At 57.7% G+C, this 21,808-nt stretch overlaps 2 protein-coding genes across 2 annotated transcripts; one reads left to right on the forward strand and one right to left on the reverse strand.

The window, feature by feature from the left end:
- Nucleotides 1-670: 670 nt before the first annotated feature.
- On the reverse strand, nucleotides 671-6,077 carry SAE1 (SUMO1 activating enzyme subunit 1; the record flags this gene model as incomplete). Its single annotated transcript, XM_080636064.1, has 9 exons — nucleotides 5,960-6,077; nucleotides 4,725-4,836; nucleotides 4,168-4,341; nucleotides 3,624-3,766; nucleotides 3,054-3,156; nucleotides 1,763-1,868; nucleotides 1,283-1,427; nucleotides 886-955; nucleotides 671-763 (listed from the first exon to the last, which is right to left on the reverse strand). The coding sequence occupies exons 1-9, from the start codon at nucleotides 6,058-6,060 to the stop codon at nucleotides 671-673; spliced, it is 1,047 nt and encodes a 348-aa protein (XP_080492190.1). The 5' UTR covers nucleotides 6,061-6,077.
- Nucleotides 6,078-6,247: 170 nt separating this feature from the next.
- Nucleotides 6,248-20,503, forward strand: ZC3H4 (zinc finger CCCH-type containing 4). The gene is made up of 14 exons (XM_080636025.1): nucleotides 6,248-6,742; nucleotides 11,929-12,148; nucleotides 12,692-12,802; nucleotides 12,946-13,168; nucleotides 13,586-13,728; nucleotides 13,809-13,896; nucleotides 14,712-14,857; nucleotides 15,120-15,227; nucleotides 15,319-15,430; nucleotides 15,633-15,745; nucleotides 15,846-16,192; nucleotides 16,807-17,162; nucleotides 17,266-17,514; nucleotides 18,407-20,503. Exons 1-14 carry the CDS (start codon nucleotides 6,576-6,578, stop codon nucleotides 19,756-19,758), a joined length of 3,735 nt encoding a protein of 1,244 aa, XP_080492151.1. The 5' UTR covers nucleotides 6,248-6,575; the 3' UTR covers nucleotides 19,759-20,503.
- Nucleotides 20,504-21,808: the final 1,305 nt, after the last annotated feature.

A 21,808-nucleotide genomic window follows, 5' to 3' on the forward strand; every position in this document is an offset into this window, starting at 1 on the left:
GTGAGGCTGCAGGTGCTGTATATAGTGTATATGGGGTTGTATATAGGGTGTACAGTGTATATAGGGGTGTATGTATGGGGGGGTGTATATAGGGGTGTACATGACGACTGTATATAAGGGGTGTACATACAGGTGTACATAGGGAGTGTATATATGGGGTGTACATAGGGGGGGATGTGGGGGGTGTATATAGGGGGGTACCTATAGGGGTACCTGTGGGGTGGGCATTGGGGCTATTCCTGGGTTTGTACCTTTGTTTCCAATAAACTGATTTGAAGGAGATGGGGGGGGTGATGTAATCTGGGGGTGCACAGGGGTTGGGGGGGGCACTTTGGGGGTACACAGAGTTTGGGGGTTGGGAATGTGCAGGACCATGAGGTTTGGGGGGAGGGGGGTGAGATTTAGGGGCTCCATAAGGGCTGGGTTGAGGCTGCAGCATTGGGGACCATGGGGTTTGGGGGGGGGGGGCATAGGACTGGGGGAGTCCATGAGATTTGGGGGGGGGCCCACCATTAGCCTCCCCCCCCCCCCAATTACAGCCCCCACTAAACCACTTTCTACAAACCAGCTTTTATTAACCCAAACCACACACACCCCACCCCCCCCCCAAAACCTGGGGTGCATGGGGGGGCCCCCCCATTGACCCCCTCACCCCCCCCCCCCCCATTGCTCAGGGAGGGCCCAGACACTCCACGGTGCCATTGCCTTTGATGCCATCGAAGAAGAAGAAGTTGTTGTGGGGGGGGTCACGCTGGGACAGGGCCTGGGGGGGTGGTTGGGGGTCAGGACTGGGGCCCCCCCCCCCCCAAAAGGGAGGGTTTTGGGGAGCAAGGGGGGGAGTGTCTCTGCCTTGCAGACCCCCCGCCCCCCATAACCAGCCCATACCTTGACCACCTCCTGGCCCAGGATGCCTCCAACCACAGCGCAAACCGGAGCCATCTCGGAGAAGCAGTAACTGGAATGGGAAGGATCCAATGGGAAAAGCCTGGAATGGCAACATGCCCCCCCCCCCCCAAACCACTGAGGACCCCCCCCGGAAACAGGAGTTTGGTGGCTCCACCCTGCCAAAAATAAGCCCTTCCGAATGCACGGCACATTCCCACCATTCCCAATGGGAAGCGTGTGGGGACATGCAGGGAGGGATGGGAGGTCTCAGTGCCCCCCCCCCCCAGTGCCAGGGTTGAGGCCAGGCCTTGGTGTCACCACAAGGCCACACGTGGTGGGGATTCCTCTGTGGGTCAGGATGATCCCATGGGAATCATCATCGGCATTCCCGGCTCACCTGACAAAGTCATCGGGAAGCACCTCGGTGCTCACCCCCAGCGCCTCCAGCACATCGGTGCGGATCTGGAGCAGCAGCTCCGAGTCCTCAGCGTAGCTCTGGGGGGATGGATCCCGGCCGTTATCCGTCCGGAATTTCAGCAGCACTGGGATAGGGAAGGAGCGAAGTCACTCCCCTGGTTGGGAGCATTCCCAATGGCTCGGCCGGCACTGGGAGAAGCCTTTGGTCAAGCCTTCCGCTTGGTGCGTTTGGGAAAGCTTCCGGTGCTCCCAGCTCTTCCCAAGGGAAGAGGGCAGGCTCTGGAATGCTTTGGCATTCCCTGGATGCTGCCACCGAAAGCTGACAGCGAGGGCCCCCAAAACCCCTCGAATCCAACCAAAAACCACCGGGATTCACTAACGGATCTCAGTTCCCGGTGCTGGCCGGGAAGAGCAGCAGGAATGGGGAGCAGGAAGCAGGGAATGGGAAGCAGGAGCTTACCTTGGAGCAGGAAGTAATCCGGAGCCATGCGTTTCAGGGCCGCTGCTGCCTTCTCCCCCCTCCAATCCACAGACAGAGCCTCCTTCAGCGGGCAGAAGACGAGGCGCTGGCAGGGCATGGGATGAGCAGGATGCATGGAAAAGGCACTGGCTCTTCCCAACGGATGAGCCCAGGATCATCCTCAACTTCATCAGGGAACCATGGAACGGTTTGGGTACAAGGGACCTTAAAGCTCATCCAGTTCCAAGCAAGGGGCAGGGACACCTTCCACCCTTGAACACTTCCAGGGATGGAGCATCCATACCTTCTCCATCAACCCATCCCAGTATCCCTTCATCCTCAGAGTGAAGAGCTCCATCCCAATATCCCAATCTACCTCTTCCCATTGGAAGCTGGTCCTCCTCATCCCATCCCTTATCCAAAGCCCCTCTCCAGATTTCCTGTAGACCCTTTAGGCTCCAGAGCTGCTCTGAGGTCTCCCTGGAGCTTCTCTTCTCCAGGCTGGACCAGCCCAGCTCCACTCCATATCCCTTGGAATCGGATGGGATTGGATGGGATTTACCAAGCACAAACTCTGCAATCTTTGGGAAAACCAGCTCTGGAGCTGGAAGTGTTCAATGAGCTGAAGGTCTCCCATAGGGACACAGGGAACAGCTCAGGGCACGCGGGGCTTTGGCATCTCCGAAACGGATCCGGAAGAATTCCAGGCTTGGAATCACAATTCCTCCCCCCCCCCCCCCAAATGGCAGGAGGGTGACAGCTGCTTCCATTGGCATCCCGGGAATATTCCCAGCCCTTCCAAGGGGAAGCTGCATCCCCCCAAGTGATGCAGAGGGACACAAAGGGTGGCTCAGCTGCTTCTCCTCATAGCTGGGGGGGGGGGGGATTTCCACTCCTCCCTCCAAATTCCAGCTGGGAGAGGGAAACAATGCCCGGCCGGAGGCATTTCAATGTGAAAAGGTTTGCCTTTGGAGCAGATTCCACCCCCAAGCCATGGAAAACCTCCTAGGAGGGAGCTCAGCAACAAGGCAGCTTTCACAGCCTGGAAAAGCGGTTGCATCCCCCCACCCCTTCCCCATCAAAACCAGTATGGAATTGCCTCCCTCCAGTATGGGAAGCAGCTTGGGGGAGGGGGGGTTCCCCTACAAGCACCCCCCTCTCTGGGATAACCTGGCCCAAAGGATCATTGTGAGCAACTAAACCTCACCCTGGAGCTGCTGCGAATACCGGAGCCGAGATTCCCAAGGCTGGGCTGGATCCCAGAGATCTCCAGTGGGATTTTCCCACTCACCTTCTTCACCATGGTGGTCTCAGAGGGATCCACTCTGGCTTTCTTGGTGTCCGGCCCATCCTCCACACCCGGGCTGGCTTTGGGCACTACTTTGGTTTTCTCCCTATGGAAGTCAACCACGGAGAAACCCCAATCCTTGTTTGTGCTGCTCCACAGCAAACGATCCCGGATTCATGGAATGGTTTGGGTTGGAAAGGAGCTTAAAGCTCATCCAGTTCCAGCCAAGGGGCAGGGACACCTTCCACTAGACCAGGTTGCTCCAGGAGCATCCCAACCTTCTCCATCAACCCATCCCAGTGTCCCTTCATCCTCAGAGTGAAGAGCTTCATCCCAACATCCCATCCACCTCTTCCAATTGGAAGCTGGTCCTCCTCACCCCATCCCTTCCTTATCCAAAGCCCCTTTCCAGGTTTCCTGTATTCCCTTTAGGCTCCGGAGCTGCTCTAAGGTGGGCGAATCCCACCCTTGATCCCGCAGGACCAGCACATGGAAGGGTTTTTTTATGGATCACATTGAGCTTCTCCTTTCCCACCATTTCCAAGGGGGAATTCCTGCCCCTTCCATACTCACTCCACGAACTCGTGGTCCCCCAGGTCGGCAAACATGTAACCATGGTAACCAAACACATCCCCGGCGAAGAACTTGATGCTGTTCTTGTGGCAGATGTGGTTGATCTTCACCATCACATCCCGGGAGCAGCAGGTCAGGCAGACCTGGGAATGGCAATGGGAATGACGTTATTCCCTCCCGGATCCTTCAACGCCGGGTGGGAGGTGATGCCATGCGAAGGATTTGGTTTCCCCTCTTGTCACAGCAGCTTTGCTCCAGGGATTTGGGAATACAGCAGCCAATTTTGGGATGGAGCTAAATAAGGATGGTTTTAAACCTGGGATGCATGGATAGGGGGAGCTCCTCCACGTTATCCATATCCCCCTCCACAGCTCCCGCCACTGCGGATCCACAGGAGCTCCACACTTGGATGTGCTGCTGTTCCTCCTCCAACCAGCCTGGAATCCTCCACGTCCCATCCCAAGGGAAGCAGGCAAAGGCAGGAGCAGCAAAGCCCCGGCACAATGAACACCAGGGTCATGAAGAAGACCCCATCCCATCGCACCGCATCAAACTGGGTGAAGAATTCCTCGGCTTTGGCATCCACATTCCCGGCATCAGCTTTGACGTCCACCATGGGGTTGAGGTTCTGGGCCCGCTCCAAGGAGGCCTCAGCGCGATTCCGGCCCAAGGATCCCCCCGGGATGAGGAATTGAGCCCGGGTATCCTCTTGGGAGACCTGGAATGGGAGGAAACAGTGGGATGAGCTTTCCATAGGAGCAGGGAAGTGGGAGAAGCCCCCGAGAGCTCAACGTGGGATAGAGAAAAGCAGACGAAGGAATCAAGCTCTGAGTCCTCAATCCCTATGGATGCGGAGCTGGATGCTGGGCTCACAGCTCCCTCTTGTGCCCGAGGAGAAGCCAGGCCATGACCTAGAGCCCACGTTCATGTAAGGAACACGTTTGCCACAGGGCTTAGGAATTCCATCCCACCCATGGGGCCCCAAAACGGACAATCCCATCCCAAAACGCAGCCACCCCATTCTAAAACGCAACCGTCCCGTCCCAAACCAGACTCATTCTGCCCCAAAAAGCAACAATTCCACCCCAAAAAGCAGCTCACCTGCTGATGGTCCAGCATGGTCAAGCCTTTGACTCCAGCCAGGATGAGGTTCTTGGCCACCTCCGCTCCCAGCCCCTTCATCCCCACCAGCAGCACCCGGGATGCTCGTAACCTGCAGCACAAAGAGCCCTTAGGGAGAGGGAAAAGAGGGAGCAGGGATACAATGGGGTGGGAAAGGCATGATCCTCAGCATCCCTGCTTGGGAATAGGGATGCTTTGCCTTGAAGGAGCGGGAATGGGGAGAGGCTGCAGGAAGGAGCCTTGAAAGCTGGGAAGTGAACCCTTATAGAGGGAACAGGTTGAGGAAGAGGGGTTCCAGCAGGGAATAGGCAGGCATTGGCAATTCCAGCTGGGAACTGAACCCTTATAGAGGGAACAGGGGCTCAGGAAGAGCGGTTCCAGCAGGAAACAGGCAGGCATTGGCAAGTCCAGCTGGGAATGAAGCAGGAGCTGTTTCTCCTCCCCCACCACACCCCCCATTTTCAAGCCCTATTGAACTCCTACACAGCCCTCAGGGTCCCCACAGGTTCCTACAGGCCCCCATAACTCCCCCCAGTCACCTCTACAAGCTTCTATAGTGTCCACTCACACCACAGGCGTTCCCCCCAGCACCTATAGACTCCCTTCACATTGCACACCCCCCCTCTTGATCCCTATAGAGCACGCAACAAGCTCCTATAGACCCCCATAGAGGCCTCCAAGACCCTCATAAGCTCCTACAAGGCCCCTGTAAGCTCCTACAGGGTCTGTCACAGGCTGTGGGGCCCCCATAAGACCCTCCAGGGCACCCCCCCATATTGCAGGGCCCCTCCAGGCTCCTATAGGACCCCCAGAAGCCCCTCCAGGCCCCTACAGGACCCCCAGAAGCCCCTCCAGGCCCCTCCAGGCCCCCCAGAAGCCCCTCCAGGCCCCTCCGAAAACCCTTCCAAGCCTCTCCTCATATTGCACATCCCCTCCAGGCCTCCATAAGCTCTTAAGGGTCTCTCACAGGCTGTGAAACCCCTATAAGACCCCCTTCTAGGCCCATACAGGACCCTCTAAAAGCCTCTTTAAGGCCCTTCTCTCATTGCACATCCCCTCCAGGCCCCCCCCTCAAGCTCTTAAGGATCTCTCACAGGCCCCTTTAGGACCCCCTCCCCAAGCTCTCCCAGGGGCTCGCACAGGCCGCAGGGTCCCCCCCAGGCCTCAAACCCCTCTCCCGTCCGACTCGTCCCGCAGCCTCCAGCCCCACTGACCGCTTCTGGGCCTCCAGCCCCCAGAGCCGGATCTGCCGGTCATATTGGGCCGCCTCCTCCTCGCTGATGCCGCCGGGGCCTCCCTCCTCCTTCTCCACCATCGCCGCCGCCGCCTTCACCTCACGACCACCACAACGCCCCCTGGCGGCCCGCGCAAACACCGCGCCGGTACCCAGCACCTTCCACGTTCACCGGAGGGGGGGGGAACGGCGGGATTCACCTCCCGGTGCTGGAGGCCTCTTATCCTCAACCGCACTTGAAACCACCTCAGGAGGCCTCTCCCGCCGTTATAACCGCGCGACAAGGCGTGAAGCCGCGTTTCTCCGCTTGAGGAAGCACTCAAACAAGCAGCACCCCCCTATGTACCGAATCAAATGGATTCGTCCTCGGCCCCTTTTCGTGCGGAAGCGGGGGCGGGGGGTGGTGCTCGGTTGTTTCCGTCCGCGGTCGGCTCTTTCCGTCACCGCTCGGCCCTTTCCGGCCGCCGTGCGGGGCGCTGCCTCGGCGCCATTTTGTGTGCCTGCCCGTGGGCCGCGGGGCCGGGCCGGGCCTGGGCCGCCCCCCCGCTGTAGAGTGACTGTGCCCCCGGTTCTTCCCCCCGCCACCCCTTGTGCCCATGGCCGTGGAGAGCCCGAGTGTCCCCCCTTCCGCCGCCGCTTCCCCCCCAAGCCCGCATTCCACCCCCCCTTCTCCGTCCTGCCACCACCACCACCACCACGACAGCGGCAGCAGCAGCCTCCCCCGGCCGCCGCCGCTCCAACACCACCACGGCCCGGACGAAAGGTCCAGTAACCGCCTCTACCCGAGAGCCTTCTCTGTCTGTCTGTGTCTGTCTGTCCGGCTCCCCGGACCAGGTTTGGGGGGGGTGGGAGCCGCGGGGAGGGGGTTGCGGGAGGAAAAGGGGGACGGGGGACCGGTAATGGTTGGATCCGGGAGGGGGGGGTTAAGGCCGGAGCCTGAGGTGGGGTGGGGGGGGCAAGGCCTGAGGTGATTTGGGGGGGGGGGGGTTAGGCCTGGCTTTATGGGGGGGGGGGAAGTGGGGCCTGGGGGGGGGGGTGAGAGGAGGAGGAGGAAGAGGCAGCGATAGAGGGGGTTTAGCGGGGGGGCGGGGGGGGTTGGAGGGAGCAGGAGGCCGCGGCCTGCGGAGAGCCGGGCCCTGAGGGGGGCAATGGAGGAGGCCAGGGACAGGCCGCGGGGGGGGGGGGGGGTAGGTCCTTAAGGGGCTGGTTTAGCTTCTTTAAGGGGGTTTTAGCTGCTTTAGGTGTGTTTTAGGGGGGGGGTTAGGTGCTTTAATGGGGTTTTAGCTGCTTTAAAGGGGTTTTGGGTGTTTTAGGTACTTTAGGGGGGTTTTAGCTGCTTTAGGGGTGCCTTATAGCCTCTTTAGGGGGGTCTTAGCTTCTTTAGGGGCGTTTTAGCTAATTTAGGGGGGGTTAGCTGTTTTAGGGGTGGTTTAGGTGCTTTAGGGGGGTTTGAACTTCTTTAGGGGTGTTTTAGCTGCTTTAGGGGTGCCTTATAGCTGCTTTAGGGGGGTTTTAGCTTCTTTAGGTGTGTTTTGGGGGGGGTTAGCTGCTTTGAGGGTGTTTTAGCTGCTTTAAGGGTGCCCTATAGCCTCTTTAGGGGGCTCTTTGCTTCTTTAGGGGTGTCTTAGCTGCTTTAGGAGGGTCTTAGCTGCTTTAGGGGTGTTTTAGCTGCTTTAGGGGGCTCTTAGCTTCTTTAGGGGTGCCCTGTAGCTTCTTTAGGGGGGTCTTAGGTGCTTTAGGGGGGTTTTAGGTGCTTTCCGGGGATCTTGGTTTCTTTAAGGGTGCCCTATAGCTTCTTTAGGGGGGTTTTAGTCTCTTTAGGGGGGTCTTAGCCTCCTTAGGGCTGCCCTAGCTGCCATGGGGGGTGCCCTAGCTTGGTACAGGGGGGTCCCTTTGGTAGGGAAAGGCTCATGTCCAGTGCTCCCAGGCCTTAAAAAGCTTGATACATCCATATATATCCCTATATATCCCTATATATCCATATCTGTGTCCCAGACCCCCCCTGTTTCCTCTGGGATGTATGGAAAGCACCCTCCCCCCCCCATTAACTTGAGCCCTTTCCTGTTCCCAGCACTTCCCTTTCCCAGTTCAACCCCCTCAGCAGGAAGTCTGGGCAGGCACAAACATGGCCGGGGGGGTGGGAAGAGGTAGATCCATAGGGAAGCAGAGAGGGAAGTTTCTGCCTTCCCCCCCCCCCGCCCCCGGAGCAGCACAGAGTGGTTTGTTCCTATGTGAAAGCAAAGTGAGTGCTTTGGCTTGAATGGGACCTTTTCCTGCCTCTTCCCAGCACTGAGTAATCCATGAGTGAGTAACCCATTAGTAACCTGTTAGTAATCCATGAATAATCCATGAGTGATCCATGAGGAACCTATGAGTAACCTATGGGTAGTCCATGAGTGATCCACAAATAACCTATGAGTGATCCATGTGTAATGAGCAATCAATGAGTAACCCATAAGTAACCCATGAGTGATCCATGAGGAACCTATGAGTGATCCATGAGGAACCTGAGTAATCCATGAATAACCTATGAGTGATCCATGAGTATCCTATGAGTAACCCATGAGTAACCTGTGAGTGATCCATGAGTAATCCATGAGTGATCCATGAGTATCCTATAAGTGATCCATGAGTAACCCCCGAGCTCCTCCGCAGGCCCCCAGTGTGGAAGCACCGCATTGGTCCCGCCCGCCCCCCCCCATCCTTAGAGCTTCAATGTGACTGTTTCAAGGCCCCAAAGTGACCAAAAGCACACTTTTTCCCCCCAAATCGTGCCTGGTGTGACATTCCCACCTCGGCTCCTTGCGGGATGCGATTCCTTCGCTTTGGCAGCGCGCTCCATCCTCCTCCCATTGCACTGAGCGGAAAGAGCCTGCTCCCGGCGCCGGCTTTTGGCCTGGAAAGAAAGCAGCGCAAAGTCACAACGTTGGGTTAAAATCACGCCAAAAAGTGTCAAAAAGCAACAACAACAACAACAAAAAGGTGGCAAAGCAAGCACTGTTCCCGAAAGTCATCACACATCCCCCCTCCCCCCCCCATCCCTATGGATCGTATGGGATCAGAGGAAAACCGGGAGCATCCCGGCAGCATTCCTCACCTTGCCCTTGTCTTCCCCCCTTTGCCCACCAGGTGCCTCGTGCCCAGCTCCAAGGCGGTCCCCTCACACCATTCCAGGTTGAACACCACTCCCAGGGCCGGGAATTCCCTCTTTTTTCCTTCCACTTCATGGGATTTGGGATTCCCTGGGCACCCAAAGCACACGTTCCTGCCCCGCTTCCGCCTTTCCCACTGGTGGCGGGGGGGCAATTCCCAGTGTTCCCTGTAAGCACACGGTGATGGTTTGCTCCCTGTTGGCTTTGCTCCCTAAGAAAAGATGGGAAAAGGTGGCTCCATCCCTTGCAAATACTCAAAGCGGATCCCGTGGCATTCCAGAGGGATTTCCGTATCAAACAACAGCCAGGGATGACTTCCCTGCCTTTTTGTCCCTGCTTTCATGGGCCCTGGTCCTTCCGTGCCTGAACTTTGCCATGGAATTGGGATTCTTTTTCCCCTTTTTGGAGGGATGGCAAAGCAGGAATTGTTGTCATTGGGAATTCTTAGGGATTGTTGGATGCTTCTATATGGTTAAACGAGAGCAGGAGGAGGCAAAACTTCTCCAGGCCTTTTCGTGGTGCCATTCCCAGCTCCTCCTGATGCTCAGGATCCCTATGGAGCCGCTCCTGTATCCCAGGCCCATCCGGATCCTTCCATTCCCTGGAATTCCTTTTCCAAGGGTTGTCGGGCCGAAGCTTTGTAGGACCAGGTTAAAGCAAAGCCCAGCCCCTGGAATTGTGTTGGTATTCCAGGAACTGGGATGCATCCCGGTGCCAATGTATCCGGTTCCGCGTTAGGATTTCATAGGAGCAATGGGAAGGAGCCAACCTGGAAGCACATTCCCTAAGGAAGCTCCAACTGGGAGGAGAGAGAGCTGGGAAGCTTCCCTAAGGATAAATGGGGCTTGGAATTAGGGATGGCAGGAGGAGGATTGGCCCTGAGGAGTGGGCAAAAGGCGTCTCCCTTATCCATTACTTCCCGCTTGCTTCCCAATGGGAATGAAACCTAAGGAGGAGAGCTCAGGCCCTTTGGGATCAGGTTGGGATAATCCAGGGGTTTGTGAGGGTGAACTTGTGCTGGTGTTCAACCAAGCCTAAGGAAAACTGGGAATACAGAGCAGGAACCAGGCCAATTCCACTCAGAGCAGCCCAATTCCCGGCCCTGGGATAGGGAGCGGAGAGTTGGGAATGCTCCCTATCGCCTTGAGGTCAGGCACTTATGGCCAATACTTGGGTTTTCCCCCCCTGATGCTCTTTGATCCCATCAAATCCAGGTGCTTCCCCCCCCCCCCCCCCAATCCCTCCTTATCCAGCTCCATCTGCAACTGCAGAGGCTTTTCCATAGGCTTCCCACTGCCTCTCCCCTTGTGCTTTGCATTCCTGGGATTCAAAGCCGGGAATTTCAAGCTGGCTCCAGTCGTGCCCAGTTTACACCATGCAAGGCGGGTTCCTGCTTTGTCTTCCTGAAATCCAGCCCATTCCCATTTGTTTTCCAGGGATGGGAGCTGTTTCCAACCGGGTGTATTCCAGGAGGAAGGAGCAGGGATGGCTGGGACAGGGCTTTGACTCCTCAGTGGCCACAATGGCTTTCCATTAGTATCCGGCTTTGGAATTACCCAGTTCCTTCCCAGCATCCTCCCTCTGGATGCTGCCACTTTAAATCCCGGCCTAAAGCTTTTCCCAGCAGGAATCCAGCAGGAAAAGCAGGGTTAGAACCCATCCCAAGGTGTTGGGATGACCGGGATCCCCTCATGGATTAGTTCATGGATATTAATGGGCTCAATGATGGCTTTGAGGGTTCAGAGCATCCCAGCTCCTGGCACTTCCCAATCCCCTTTGCAGTAGCTGCAGGATCCCAGCGCTCGGTTCTGTAACTGCACCGGTATTCCCAGCATTCCCAATCCACAGCCAGGGATGAACGAGGTGGTCTCCATGAGCTTGCTTTCCTTCTGCTCTGCTGAGCTTTGTGTGGCTTCATTCCCTATCCAAACGCCTGCAGGATGCTGCATTGCTGGGATGGGAATCATGCCCATGGATACCTTTAAAGCTGGGAATTCCGCCTCGGCTTTGTGGGTAATTCCTGAGTGAGCTTCAGTGTGGAGCTGGGCTGTTAGTAACAGGGATTTCCTCTCCAGGAGCCTGTAACATTCCCGGGATGCTTCGAAGGGGGTGGAAGTGTTCAGGGATCCACTCCCTAAGTGATGTTTGGGAATAGCAGTGATGGATATAAGCTGGAGTTTGGGTTTTAGGGAAGGGAGGAGGATGAGAAGGGGAAGGAAAAGGAGAAGGAAAAGGGAAATTAATAGGAAAAGGAGAAGGAATAGGAAAAGGAGAAGGAAGAGGAGAAGGAAAAGGATGAGGATCCCCCCCCTCAGGGTTTCAGTCCCACTGCAACAACGTGGGTCCTGGTGGGAGAGAAGGAAAATCCCCCGGAGCGGACAGAATTCCTGCATATTCCATGCTTAATCCATGCCAAGGCCATGCAGAGTCTCTTGGGGCCTGTTCCAGAGGCCTTTTGAGTTGGAAATTCATGGATGGGGCTCAGGGAATTCTCTTGAGGAAGTCTGGGATTGATTATTTCCCCCTCTTCCCTAAGGAATAACAGGGCAATCAACATGGTGGTGCTGTCCTTGTCCTGGACCACCAGCATCCATCCTGGGAATGGGTCTCCCCTTCCCTTCCAACCCCATTCCCAGCCTCGGAACTCGTTCCCCTTGGATGTTGAGCATTGGAGAGAGCCGTAGCAGATCCCGGTGCCGGAATCACTTGGCTATGGAAAACCAGGAATGCGGGAGCCGAGCACGGAGCGAGGTTTGTGGTGGTTTCCCTGCTCATTGTCCCTGTTCCCGCTCTCCAGGGAGGATGGGGAGCTGGAGGAAGGGGAGCTGGAGGACGATGGAGGGGAGGAAGTGCAGGATCCCAGCGAATCCCAGGAACGGGGTCGGAAGGAGAAGGGGGAGAAGCACCACAGCGACTCGGAGGAGGAGAAATCCCACCGGCGCATGAAGCGGAAGCGCCGGAAAGAGAGGGAGAAGGAGAAGAGGAGATCCAAGAAGAAAAGGAAATCCAAGCACAAGGTGAGCAGAACCTTGGGAATCTCCCGGGAATGCCTCCCCTGACGTTACATTGTTGGGAGTCAGCTTTGGGGGATAACGATGCCGCGGCATTCCTTTGGCCCTCCAAGGACACGGAGCCTGGGGAAAACAAGGAATTCCCTATCCCAGGCTCCCGGTTTGGAACTTGGGAAGCACGAGGGGTGTGTTAAGGAAAGGCTGGGAATGCTGGAGCAGCTCCCAGTGCTTGAAGGGGCTACAGGAAACCTGGAGAGGGGCTTTGGCCACGGGATGGGACAAGGGGGAATGGCTTTAAGCTGCCAGAGGGGACATTGAGATGGGATATTGGGAAGCTGTTCCCTGTGAGGGTGGTGGGGTACTGGGATGGGTTGATGGAGAAGGTTTGGATACCCCATCCGCGGCAGGAACAGGATGAGCTTTAAGGTCCCTTCCACCCCAAATCATTCCATGACCACATGAGCATCCCAAAGACCCCCCAGAAGATGGGAGACGAGGCCGGATCCCGGAGCTGATCCGGGATGAACTTCCCTATGTCCCATCCTGCAGCGCCACGCGTCTTCCAGCGATGACTTCTCGGACTACAGCGAGGACTCGGACTTCAGCCCTGGGGAGAAAGGCCATAGGAAGTACCGGGAATACAGCCCGCCCTATGCATCCGTGAGTATCCCATGGGAAGCTGCTGCCCATCCATCCGGACCATGCCTCCGGCCCTCCTGCTTCCTTTTCCCTGGGTTTAGTTTGCAGCATGAAGTGATGGAGCATTCCCTCTTTTCCTCACTAACTCTTTGCCTTTCCCAAAGTCCCACCAGCAGTATCCGTCCTCTCACAGCGCTTCCATGCCAAAGAAGAGTTATTCCAAGCTGGAAAGCAAGAGCTACGGCATGTATGAGGACTATGAGAACGAGGAATATGCTCAGTACGAGGGAGAGGAGGATGAAGACCTGGGCAAGGAGGACTACGATGACTTCGTTAAGGAGCTCAACCAGTACCGGAGGGTCAAGGAGGGCTCCCACCGAGGCCGAGGTGCGTCCCTGTGATGGGATATCGGGAAGCTCTTCCCTATGGAGGTGGTGGCATGCTGGGATGTGGGTAAATGGAGGAGGTTTGGATGCCTCATCCCCATCGAGGGCCAGATTGGAGCATCCCTGCTTGGATGAGCTTTTGAGATCTTTTCCAACCCAAACCATTCCATGATCCTATGAGAACCATTTGGGATGGAGATGGACTCCGGTCCCATTGTGATATCCCTGGATAGCATTGATGGGATGGGGGGGTTTCAAATCCATTTGGCTTCTCCCACATCCATCCTTTGGGCAGCCTCAAACGTGATGCCCTCAGAACCGGGGCTGGCGGATCCCATTCCTGGTTTCCCATGGCCTCTTGTTGTGCTTCCCGATGGGCTGAAGCCCATCCCAGCCTGACCCATCCCTGTATCCGCAGGAGGCCGGGGCCGGGGCCGCGGGTACCGGGGCCGAGGCGGCCGTGGTGGGATGCGAGGCCGGGGCCTGGGCCGGGGCAGCCGGGGCCGGGGCCGGGGTGAGCACCCGGAGGAGGAGGAGGAGATGTACGAGGAGGAGATGGAGGTGAGCTCGACTTCCCGTGGGATCGATGGGAGCCTGGGAATGGGCCCTGCTCTTCACGCTCCCACCTTCCTGCCCTGCAGTACTGTGATGCCGAGGAGCCCATGGATGAGGATGACTACATGAAAGAGCTCAACCAGTACCGCAGGAGCAAGGAGAGCCGCGGCCGGGGTGAGGGGAGCCCTCCCTTCCCTTCCTTTCCCCCTGCTCCCTTCTGCCTTCTTCTCCCTTCTCCGTTTCACCGTTTCCTTTTCCTCTCCCCTTTCCTTTCCTTTCCTTTCCTTTCCTTTCCTTTCCTTTCCTTCCCTTTCCTTCCCTTTCCTTTCCTTTCCTTTCCTTCCCTTTCCTTCCCTTTCCCTTTTCTTTCCCTTCCCTTCCCTTCCCTTCCCTTCCCTTCCCTTCCCTTCCCTTCCCTTCCCTTCCCTTCCCTTCCCTTCCCTTCCCTTCCCTTCCCTTCCCTTCCCTTCCCTTCCTTTCCTTTCCTTTCCTTTCCTTTCCCTCCCTTCTCCCTTCTCCCTTCTCCCTTCTCCCTTTCACCTTTTCCTTTCCTTTCCCTCCCTTCTCCCTTCTCCCTTCTCCCTTCTCCCTTCTCCTTCTCCCTTCTCCCTTCTCCTTCTCCCTTCTCCCTTCTCCCTTTCACCTTTTCCTTTCCTTTCCCCTTTCCCCTTCCCTCCCTTCCCTTCCCTTTTCCCTTCACTTTCCTTTCCCCTTCCCTTCCATTCCCTTCCTTCCCCTTCCCCTTTCCCTTTCCTTTTCCCTTTCCCTTCCCTTCCCTTCCCCTTTCCCTTTCCCTTTCCCTCCCTTCCCTTCCCTCCCCTTCCCCTTCCCTTCCCTTCCCCTTTCCCTTTCCCTTTCCCTCCCTTCCCTTCCCTCCCCTTCCCCTTCCCTTTCCTTTCCCTTCCCTTCCCTTCCCCATTCCCTTCCCTTTCCCAATCATCTCCCCTCTCCACAAGGATTGGAATGAGATCCCAGCGGATGTGTTGCAGGTTTGAACCGAGGCCGTGGCCGTGGTCCCAGAGGAAGAGGGAACAAAGGGATGGGCCGAGGCCGGGGCCGAGGCGGGAACAGGAGCGGGATGGGGAAAGGTGGTGGCATGAACGACAATGATGATTACTACGACGAGGACATGGGGGTGAGTGCCTGGTTTCCTGCTCCCTCCATCGGGATGCTCTAAATCCAGCCACATTCCCAAGGAAATCCCCAAGGGGTCTTCCCAGCAGCCACGAAGCATCTCCAACAGGTTCCTCAGGGAACTGTTATTATCCTCCCTTTTTCATCCCAAATCCCAGTGGTGTTCCCTCTGGGAGACATCCACGTGGGATATTGTCCCTTCTTCCCCTGCGATGTGGTGCTTCCCGTTTCCAATTCCCTATGGAATTCCATGCTTCCCATAGGACGGCGGTGGGAATTACCGCCGCAACGACCATGACAAACCCCACCAGCAGGCAGACAAGAAGGGCAAAGTGATCTGCAAGTACTTCGTGGAGGGCCGGTGTACCTGGGTAAGGAGGAAGCCCGGAGCATCCCTAGGGATGCGGCCCTGGATCCCGAGCTCCAGCTCCGGCACCACCTCCTGCTCCTGTTCCTCCTCAGGGCGACCACTGCAACTTCAGCCACGACATTGAACTGCCAAAGAAACGGGAGCTCTGCAAGTTCTACATCACCGGCTACTGCGCCCGGGCTGAGAACTGCCCCTACATGCACGATATCCTATGGGATTCGGCTTGGAGCATCCCTGCTACCAAGTGCAGGGATGCGCAGGGAGCGGGGAACCCGGATGCGCAGCTCCTCGTGGGGGAAAAGGGGGGGTTTGGAAGGAAAAGAAGGGAAACGGGATGGGGGTTGTGCTGGTTTTAATCCACGCGTAGCAGGAGCATCCATTGGGATTTGTTTTCCTTAACTCCCAGCACGGGACTTCCCGTGTAAGCTCTTCCACACCACGGGCAACTGCATCAATGGGGATGACTGCATGTTCTCCCACGAGCCCCTCACCGAGGAGACCCGGGAGCTGCTGGATAAGGTACAGGGCGACGCTGCTGCACCTTCCCCTCTGCTTCCCAACCTTGGGAATACAGGGAAAAGCTCCCGGGAGTCACCGCTTCCTCCTCTCCCCATCCCAGATGCTGGCGGATGACGCGGAAGCGGGCGCCGAGGACGAGAAGGAGGTGGAAGAGCTCAAGAAACAAGGAATTAACCCCCTCCCCAAGCCCCCCCCGGGGGTCGGGCTGCTCCCGACCCCCCCCCGGCCCCCTGGCCCCCCGGCCCCAACATCTCCCAATGGGAGGCCGATGCCTGGGGGGCCCCCTCCGCCTCCTCCACCTCCATTGCCCCCCCCGGGGCCGCAGCTGCCCCCTCCCATGCACGAGCCGCTGTCCCCGCAGCAGCAGGACATGTACAAGAAGATCCCGTCGCTGTTTGAGATCGTGGTGAGGCCCACGGGGCAGCTGGCAGAGAAGCTGGGAGTCAGGTTGGTGCTGAGCCCCCCCTCCCAGGGGCTTGGATCCATGCGGGAGGCTTGGGAGGAAGGGAAAGCTCCTCCAGTTCCATGGGCAAGCGCATCTTCCATAGGGAACATGGCCTTGGGTACCAAACCTCCTCCATCCAAGCTGTGTCCCATCACCCTCATTGTGGTGGGACATATTCCATAGGGAACGTGGCCTTGGGTACCAAACCTTCTCCATCCTCATAGTGAGGGGACAGCTTCCATAGGGAACGTGGCCTTGGGTACCAAACCTTCTCCATCCTCATAGTGAGGGGACAGCTTCCATAGGGAACGTGGCCTTGGATACCAAACCTTCTCCATCCTCATAGTGAGGGGACAGCTTCCATAGGGAATGTGGCCTTGGGTACCAAACCTTCTCCATCCTCATAGTGAGGGGACAGCTTCCATAGGGAACGTGGCCTTGGGTACCAAACCTTCTCCATCCTCATAGTGAGGGGACAGCTTCCATAGGGAATGTGGCCTTGGGTACCAAACCTTCTCCATCCAGGCTGTGTCCCACCACCCCCGAGATTCCCATGGGGATCATCCCAGCACATCGGAGTCCATCCCTCCACGTTTTCCTTTGTTTTCTCTTCCAGGCACCCAGGTCCACCCCCCCCGAGATTCCCTGGACCAGGAGGACCCCCGGGACCGATGGGGCCTGGACCCATGCACCCCGACATGCACCCGGACATGCATCCCGACATGCATCCCGACATGCACCCGGATATGCACCCGGACATGCACCCGGACATGCACCCGGACATGCCGATGGGCCCCGGGATGAATCCTGGCCCCCCCATGGGTCCTGGCCCCCCCATGATGCCCTATGGGCCGGATGATTCCCCACATTCCGGAATGATGCCGCCTGGTCCACCCGGCCAAGGCTTCTATGATAACTTCTACCAGCAGCAGGAAGGGCTGGAGATGGATCATGGAATGATGGGAGACCCAGGTACATCCCGAGGAGCGGAGATGGGATATTCCCGGCATGCTGAGCAGGAAAGGGGGTTATGAATGGGATTTGCTTCTCCCGGGATTCTCTTTTTCCTTGGCAGATGACTACGGAGGCTACGAGGACCTGGAAGGGCCCCCGGCGGAGCACATGTTCCCTGATCCCAACTTGGATCACGATGCCCTGTGTGAAGGAGGGCCCCCCGGCCTGGCCAAGCCTCCGGGCAGCATTCCCGACTTCCTGCCCTCGGCACAGAGGGCTCTTTACCTACGGATCCAGCAGAAGCAGCAGGAGGAGGAGGAGAGGGCTCGGAGGCTGGAGAGCAGCAAACAGGAGCGGGAGAACGAGGAAGGCAAGTGGGAAAAGCCAAGGTTTTCCAGGCAGATCCATGCGTGCCGGGGGGGTAACGTGGATCTGCTTCAGCTGTGCAGGTGGGAGGTTGGAAAAGAGGAGGACTAGGAGGAATTGCATAGGGATCAGGGCATGCTGAGTGCCTTGGAGAGCATCCCCAGTGTCCCAAGGGGAGGGAGAGGAGCTGGAAAAGTGGGAAGCACTGGCTGGAATGGGAATGGAGTGTGCTGTGGGAAGGAGGGAGAGGGAGAGGGAAAGAAAGAGGGAAAAGGAGAGGGAAAAGGAAGAGGAGAAGGGAAAGGGAGAGGGAAAGGGAAAAGGAGAGGGGAAGGGAAAGGGAGAGGAAGAGGGAAAGGGAAAGGAAGAGGGAAGGGAAAAGAAGAGGGAAGGGAAAAGGAAGAGGGAAAGGGAAAGGGAGAGGAAGGCGGAAAGGGAAAAGGAGAGGGAAAGGGAAAAGAGGGAAAGGAAGAGGGAAAGGGAAAAGAGGGAAAGGGAAAAAAGGGAAAGGGAAAGGGAGAGGAAGAGAGAAAGGGAAAAGGAGAGGGAAAGGTGAAAGGAAGAGGAAAAGGGAAAGAAAGAGGGAAGGGGAAAAGGAGAGGGAAAGGGAGAGGAAGAGAGGGAAAGGGAGAGGAAGAGAGGGAAAAGGAAAGGGAAAGGGAAAAGGAGAGGGAAAGGAAGAGGGAAAGGGAAAGGGAAAAGGAGAGGGAAAGGAAGAGGGAGAGGGAAAGGCAGAGGGATGTGCTCAGCATTCCAGTGGCAGGAGCAGGGAATGCCGAGGCTGTCACGCACCAAAACACGGGAGCGGTTGGGAAGGGGATTTGAGACCAGGGAGAGGGGACCTGGCTTGTGCTTCCCATCTCCCTTCATCTCCTCCTTCCTCCTCCTCCCACCAGGCGATCCCGGGAACTGGTATTCCAGCGACGAGGACGAGGGCGGGAGCAGCGTCACCTCCATCCTCAAATCCCTCCGGCAGCAGAGCTCCGGGAATGCCGCCCGCCCGCACAAGGGCCAGGCCGGAAGCAGCGCCCGCCCGGCTGATCCGCGCCTACGGGATCCGCGCCTATCCCGGAATGCCGATCCCTCCGGAGAGCCGGGACCCTCCGACCCCCGCCTCGCTCGCCACATTCCCTCCGCCATTCCCAAACCCGAGCCTCATTCCAGCGCCAGCAGTGGGCAGAAGCCCCCTCTGCTTCCCGACGAGGAGGAAGGGGAACGGGCTCTCCGGGACAAGCCCATCAGTATCCCATTGGATGCTCTTCCCGGCCATTCCCTGCGGGATCCGCGCTCCCAGCTCCAGCAGTTCAGCCACATTAAGAAGGACGTCGTCCTCCACAAGCCCAACTTTGCCCGGATGATCCTATGGAGCCCCGAGGATCTGATCCCGCTCCCCATCCCAAAGCAGGAATTCATCCCTGTCCCGGCCGCCCTCCAATCCATGCCCGCCCTGGATCCTCGCCTCAACAGATCCCAAGCATCCCTCTCGGATCCCAGGCAGCGAGCGGGAAGCGCGCCGGGAGACACCAGCGCGTCGGGCTCGGCATCATCGGGGCTCCCGGATTTCGAGCTCCTTTCCCGGATCCTAAAGACGGTGTCAGCGGGGGGGAGCCCCCAGAGCGACAAACCCAGCGACCCGCGCGTGCGCAAAGCCCCCGCCGATCCCAGGCTGCACAAAACCATGGATCCAGCCGCATCCCGAGCTTCCAAACCTACGGATCCGGCGCCGGGAGCGGGAGAGGCGGCTCCGGCCATTGCTCCCTATGACCCGCGGCTGCTGACGGGCACCGGGCAGAGCAGCGTCCTCAGCGCCATCAGCCTCTACGATCCCAGAACTCCCAACTCGGGCGGCAAAGCCTCCGAGCCCCTTCCCGAGGGATCTTCCAAGGCTTCGGAATGCGGGAAACCCCCCGCCAAAGCCAAGGAACCGCTCTTTGTCCGGCGCTCCGCTCTGGAGCATCCCGATGCCGAGAAGGGATGCGGCGAATCCGCTACGGACAGGTACAACAGCTACAACCGCCCTCGTCCCAAAGCCGCTGGGAATGCCGCCGATCCCGGCGCTCCCCATCCCGGTGTCCATAACCTCCCGGTCCCCCCTGTCTATGGGATGGTGAAACAGAGCTCCAAATCCGGAGCCGGGAGCCCCTTTGCTGGGAATAGCCCGGCCCAGGACAGCGAGCAGCAGGATGCTGCTTCCCTCAAGGATGTCTTCAAGGGCTTTGATCCCACGGCATCACCCTTCTGCCAGTAGGATTCCCAGCGATTCCCAACTATTCCCAGCGCCGTGCTGGGATTTGGGGTGTTCTTTTGGTTCTTGGCCATTTATTTTAAGCCCATTAGCGCTCACTTTAGCCGTAGAGCCTGTATATAACACCCCCCCCCCATTCCCGACGGAATTCCCGATGGAATTCCCGAGTTTTCCCCCCCTCCCAAAACCATGTTTTCCAAGAGAAATCAGCGTTTCCTCCGTGCTACAAAGCGGCATTCCCATCGTTTTCCTGCTTTTCCCTCCCCCCTTCCCAAATCATCCCTGATCAAAGTCATCCCGGGGGGGGGGGAAAAGCGGGAATGTTCCACCTCCACCTTCCCAAAGCCATGTTTCAGCCCCAAATCCCACCATTCCCACCTTTTTCTACCATCCTAATGTGGGCACTAAGGATCAAAACCTGCCTCAAAAGGTGGGAACCAGGCTTTGTGTCCCTCGCTTCCCGGTTGCATCTGGGTTTCCTGGGGTTTTTTTTTAGCGGAATTCCATGATTTTTACACTTTGGGATTCTCGGGATCTTTCCACACACCCCTCCCCCCCCTTCCCCAACACCGAGCCAAAAAGCAGGGAAAAAGAAGGAAAAGGTTCTATTCTTGACATTAAATTATTCCGCTCCCATTCCTTTGCTCCGGCGGGATTTGCAGCTGGAAAAGTGGGATTTCGGGGGGAAGGGGAGGGGGTGTCCCCCCCAAAAGGAGGCCGGAGAAGGAATTCGGGTCTAAAGTGGTGTTTTCCCTATGGATCCTCGGACCAGGGGGGTTTGGGGGGGGTCCGGGGGTGTTCCGGAGCCATTGTAATAAAGGTGTAAATACCAGCGGGAGTCGAGGCTGGAAAACCGGGAATGGTGCCCGGAGGATGGGTGCATATAGGGGTGGATGGGGTGCGTATAGGGGTGCGTATGAGGGGGGTTGGGGTTCATATGGGGGGGCTTGGGTGCATATAGGGATGTATGGGGTGCATATGGGGGGCTTGGGTGCATATAGGGATGTATGGGGTGCATATAGGGGTGTATGGGGTGCATATGGGGGGCTTGGGTGCATATAGGGATGTATGGGGTGCATATAGGGGTGGATGGGATGCATATGGGGGGCTTGGGTGCATATAGGGATATATGGGGTGCATATAGGGGGTTTGGGGTGTGTATAGAGATGTATGGGGTGCATATAGGGATGTATGGGGTGCATATAGGGATGTATGGGGTGCATATAGGGGTGTATGGGGTGCATATGGGGGGTTTGGGGTGTGTATAGGGATGTATGGGGTGCATATAGGGATGCATGGGGTGCATATGGGGGGGGTTGGGGGGGTTAGGGTGCATATGGGGTGGGTTGGGGTGCATATGGAGAGTGCATGGGGTGCATATGGGGGAGTGTATGCGGTGCATACACAATTCCCCCCCCCAGCTGGTTTGGGGGACCCCCCATTGCATTCAGCCCCGGGGGGGGCAGTTCTGGGGTGCCCCCCCTCAGTTTAGCCCCATAGAAGTGAGTTGGGAAGGGGGGGGGGAAGATCCCTGTATGGCCCCCCCGGGAATGTAATGGAGCCGCGGGGGGGGGGGGGGGGGGGGGGCACTTCCTGCCAGCTGTTCCCAACATCTGGATTCTTCCATCAACAGCTTTGGGGGGGGGCTCATGACGTGAATGGGGGGACCCTGGGGACAAAGGGGGGGGCCCGCCTGTGTGTGCCCCCCCTACAAAATATGGAGCTGAAAGGGGTTGGGGGGGACCCCCAAATTTGGGGGGGGAGGGGGAATTTTTGGGGGGGTCATAAATTTGGGGAGGCCTATTTTGAGGGGGTCCCCAATTTATTTGGAGCATCCCAAGTTTTTCGGGGGGGTCCCATTTTTGGGGGGGTCTTCCCCACATTTTGGGGGGGTCCCACATTTTGGGGGGGTCCATTTTTGGGGGCCCCCACTTTTGGGGGGGTCTCACATTCTGGGGGGGTCCCATTTCTTGGGGGTGGTCCCCACTTTTGGGGGGGTTCCCTTTCTTGGGGGGGTCCCAAATATTTTGGGGGGTGGTCCCATATATTGTGG

The sequence above is a fragment of the Psittacula echo genome, assembly GCF_963264785.1.
Source record: "Psittacula echo genome assembly, chromosome: 29".
Classification (NCBI taxonomy): Eukaryota; Metazoa; Chordata; class Aves; order Psittaciformes; family Psittacidae; genus Psittacula; species Psittacula echo.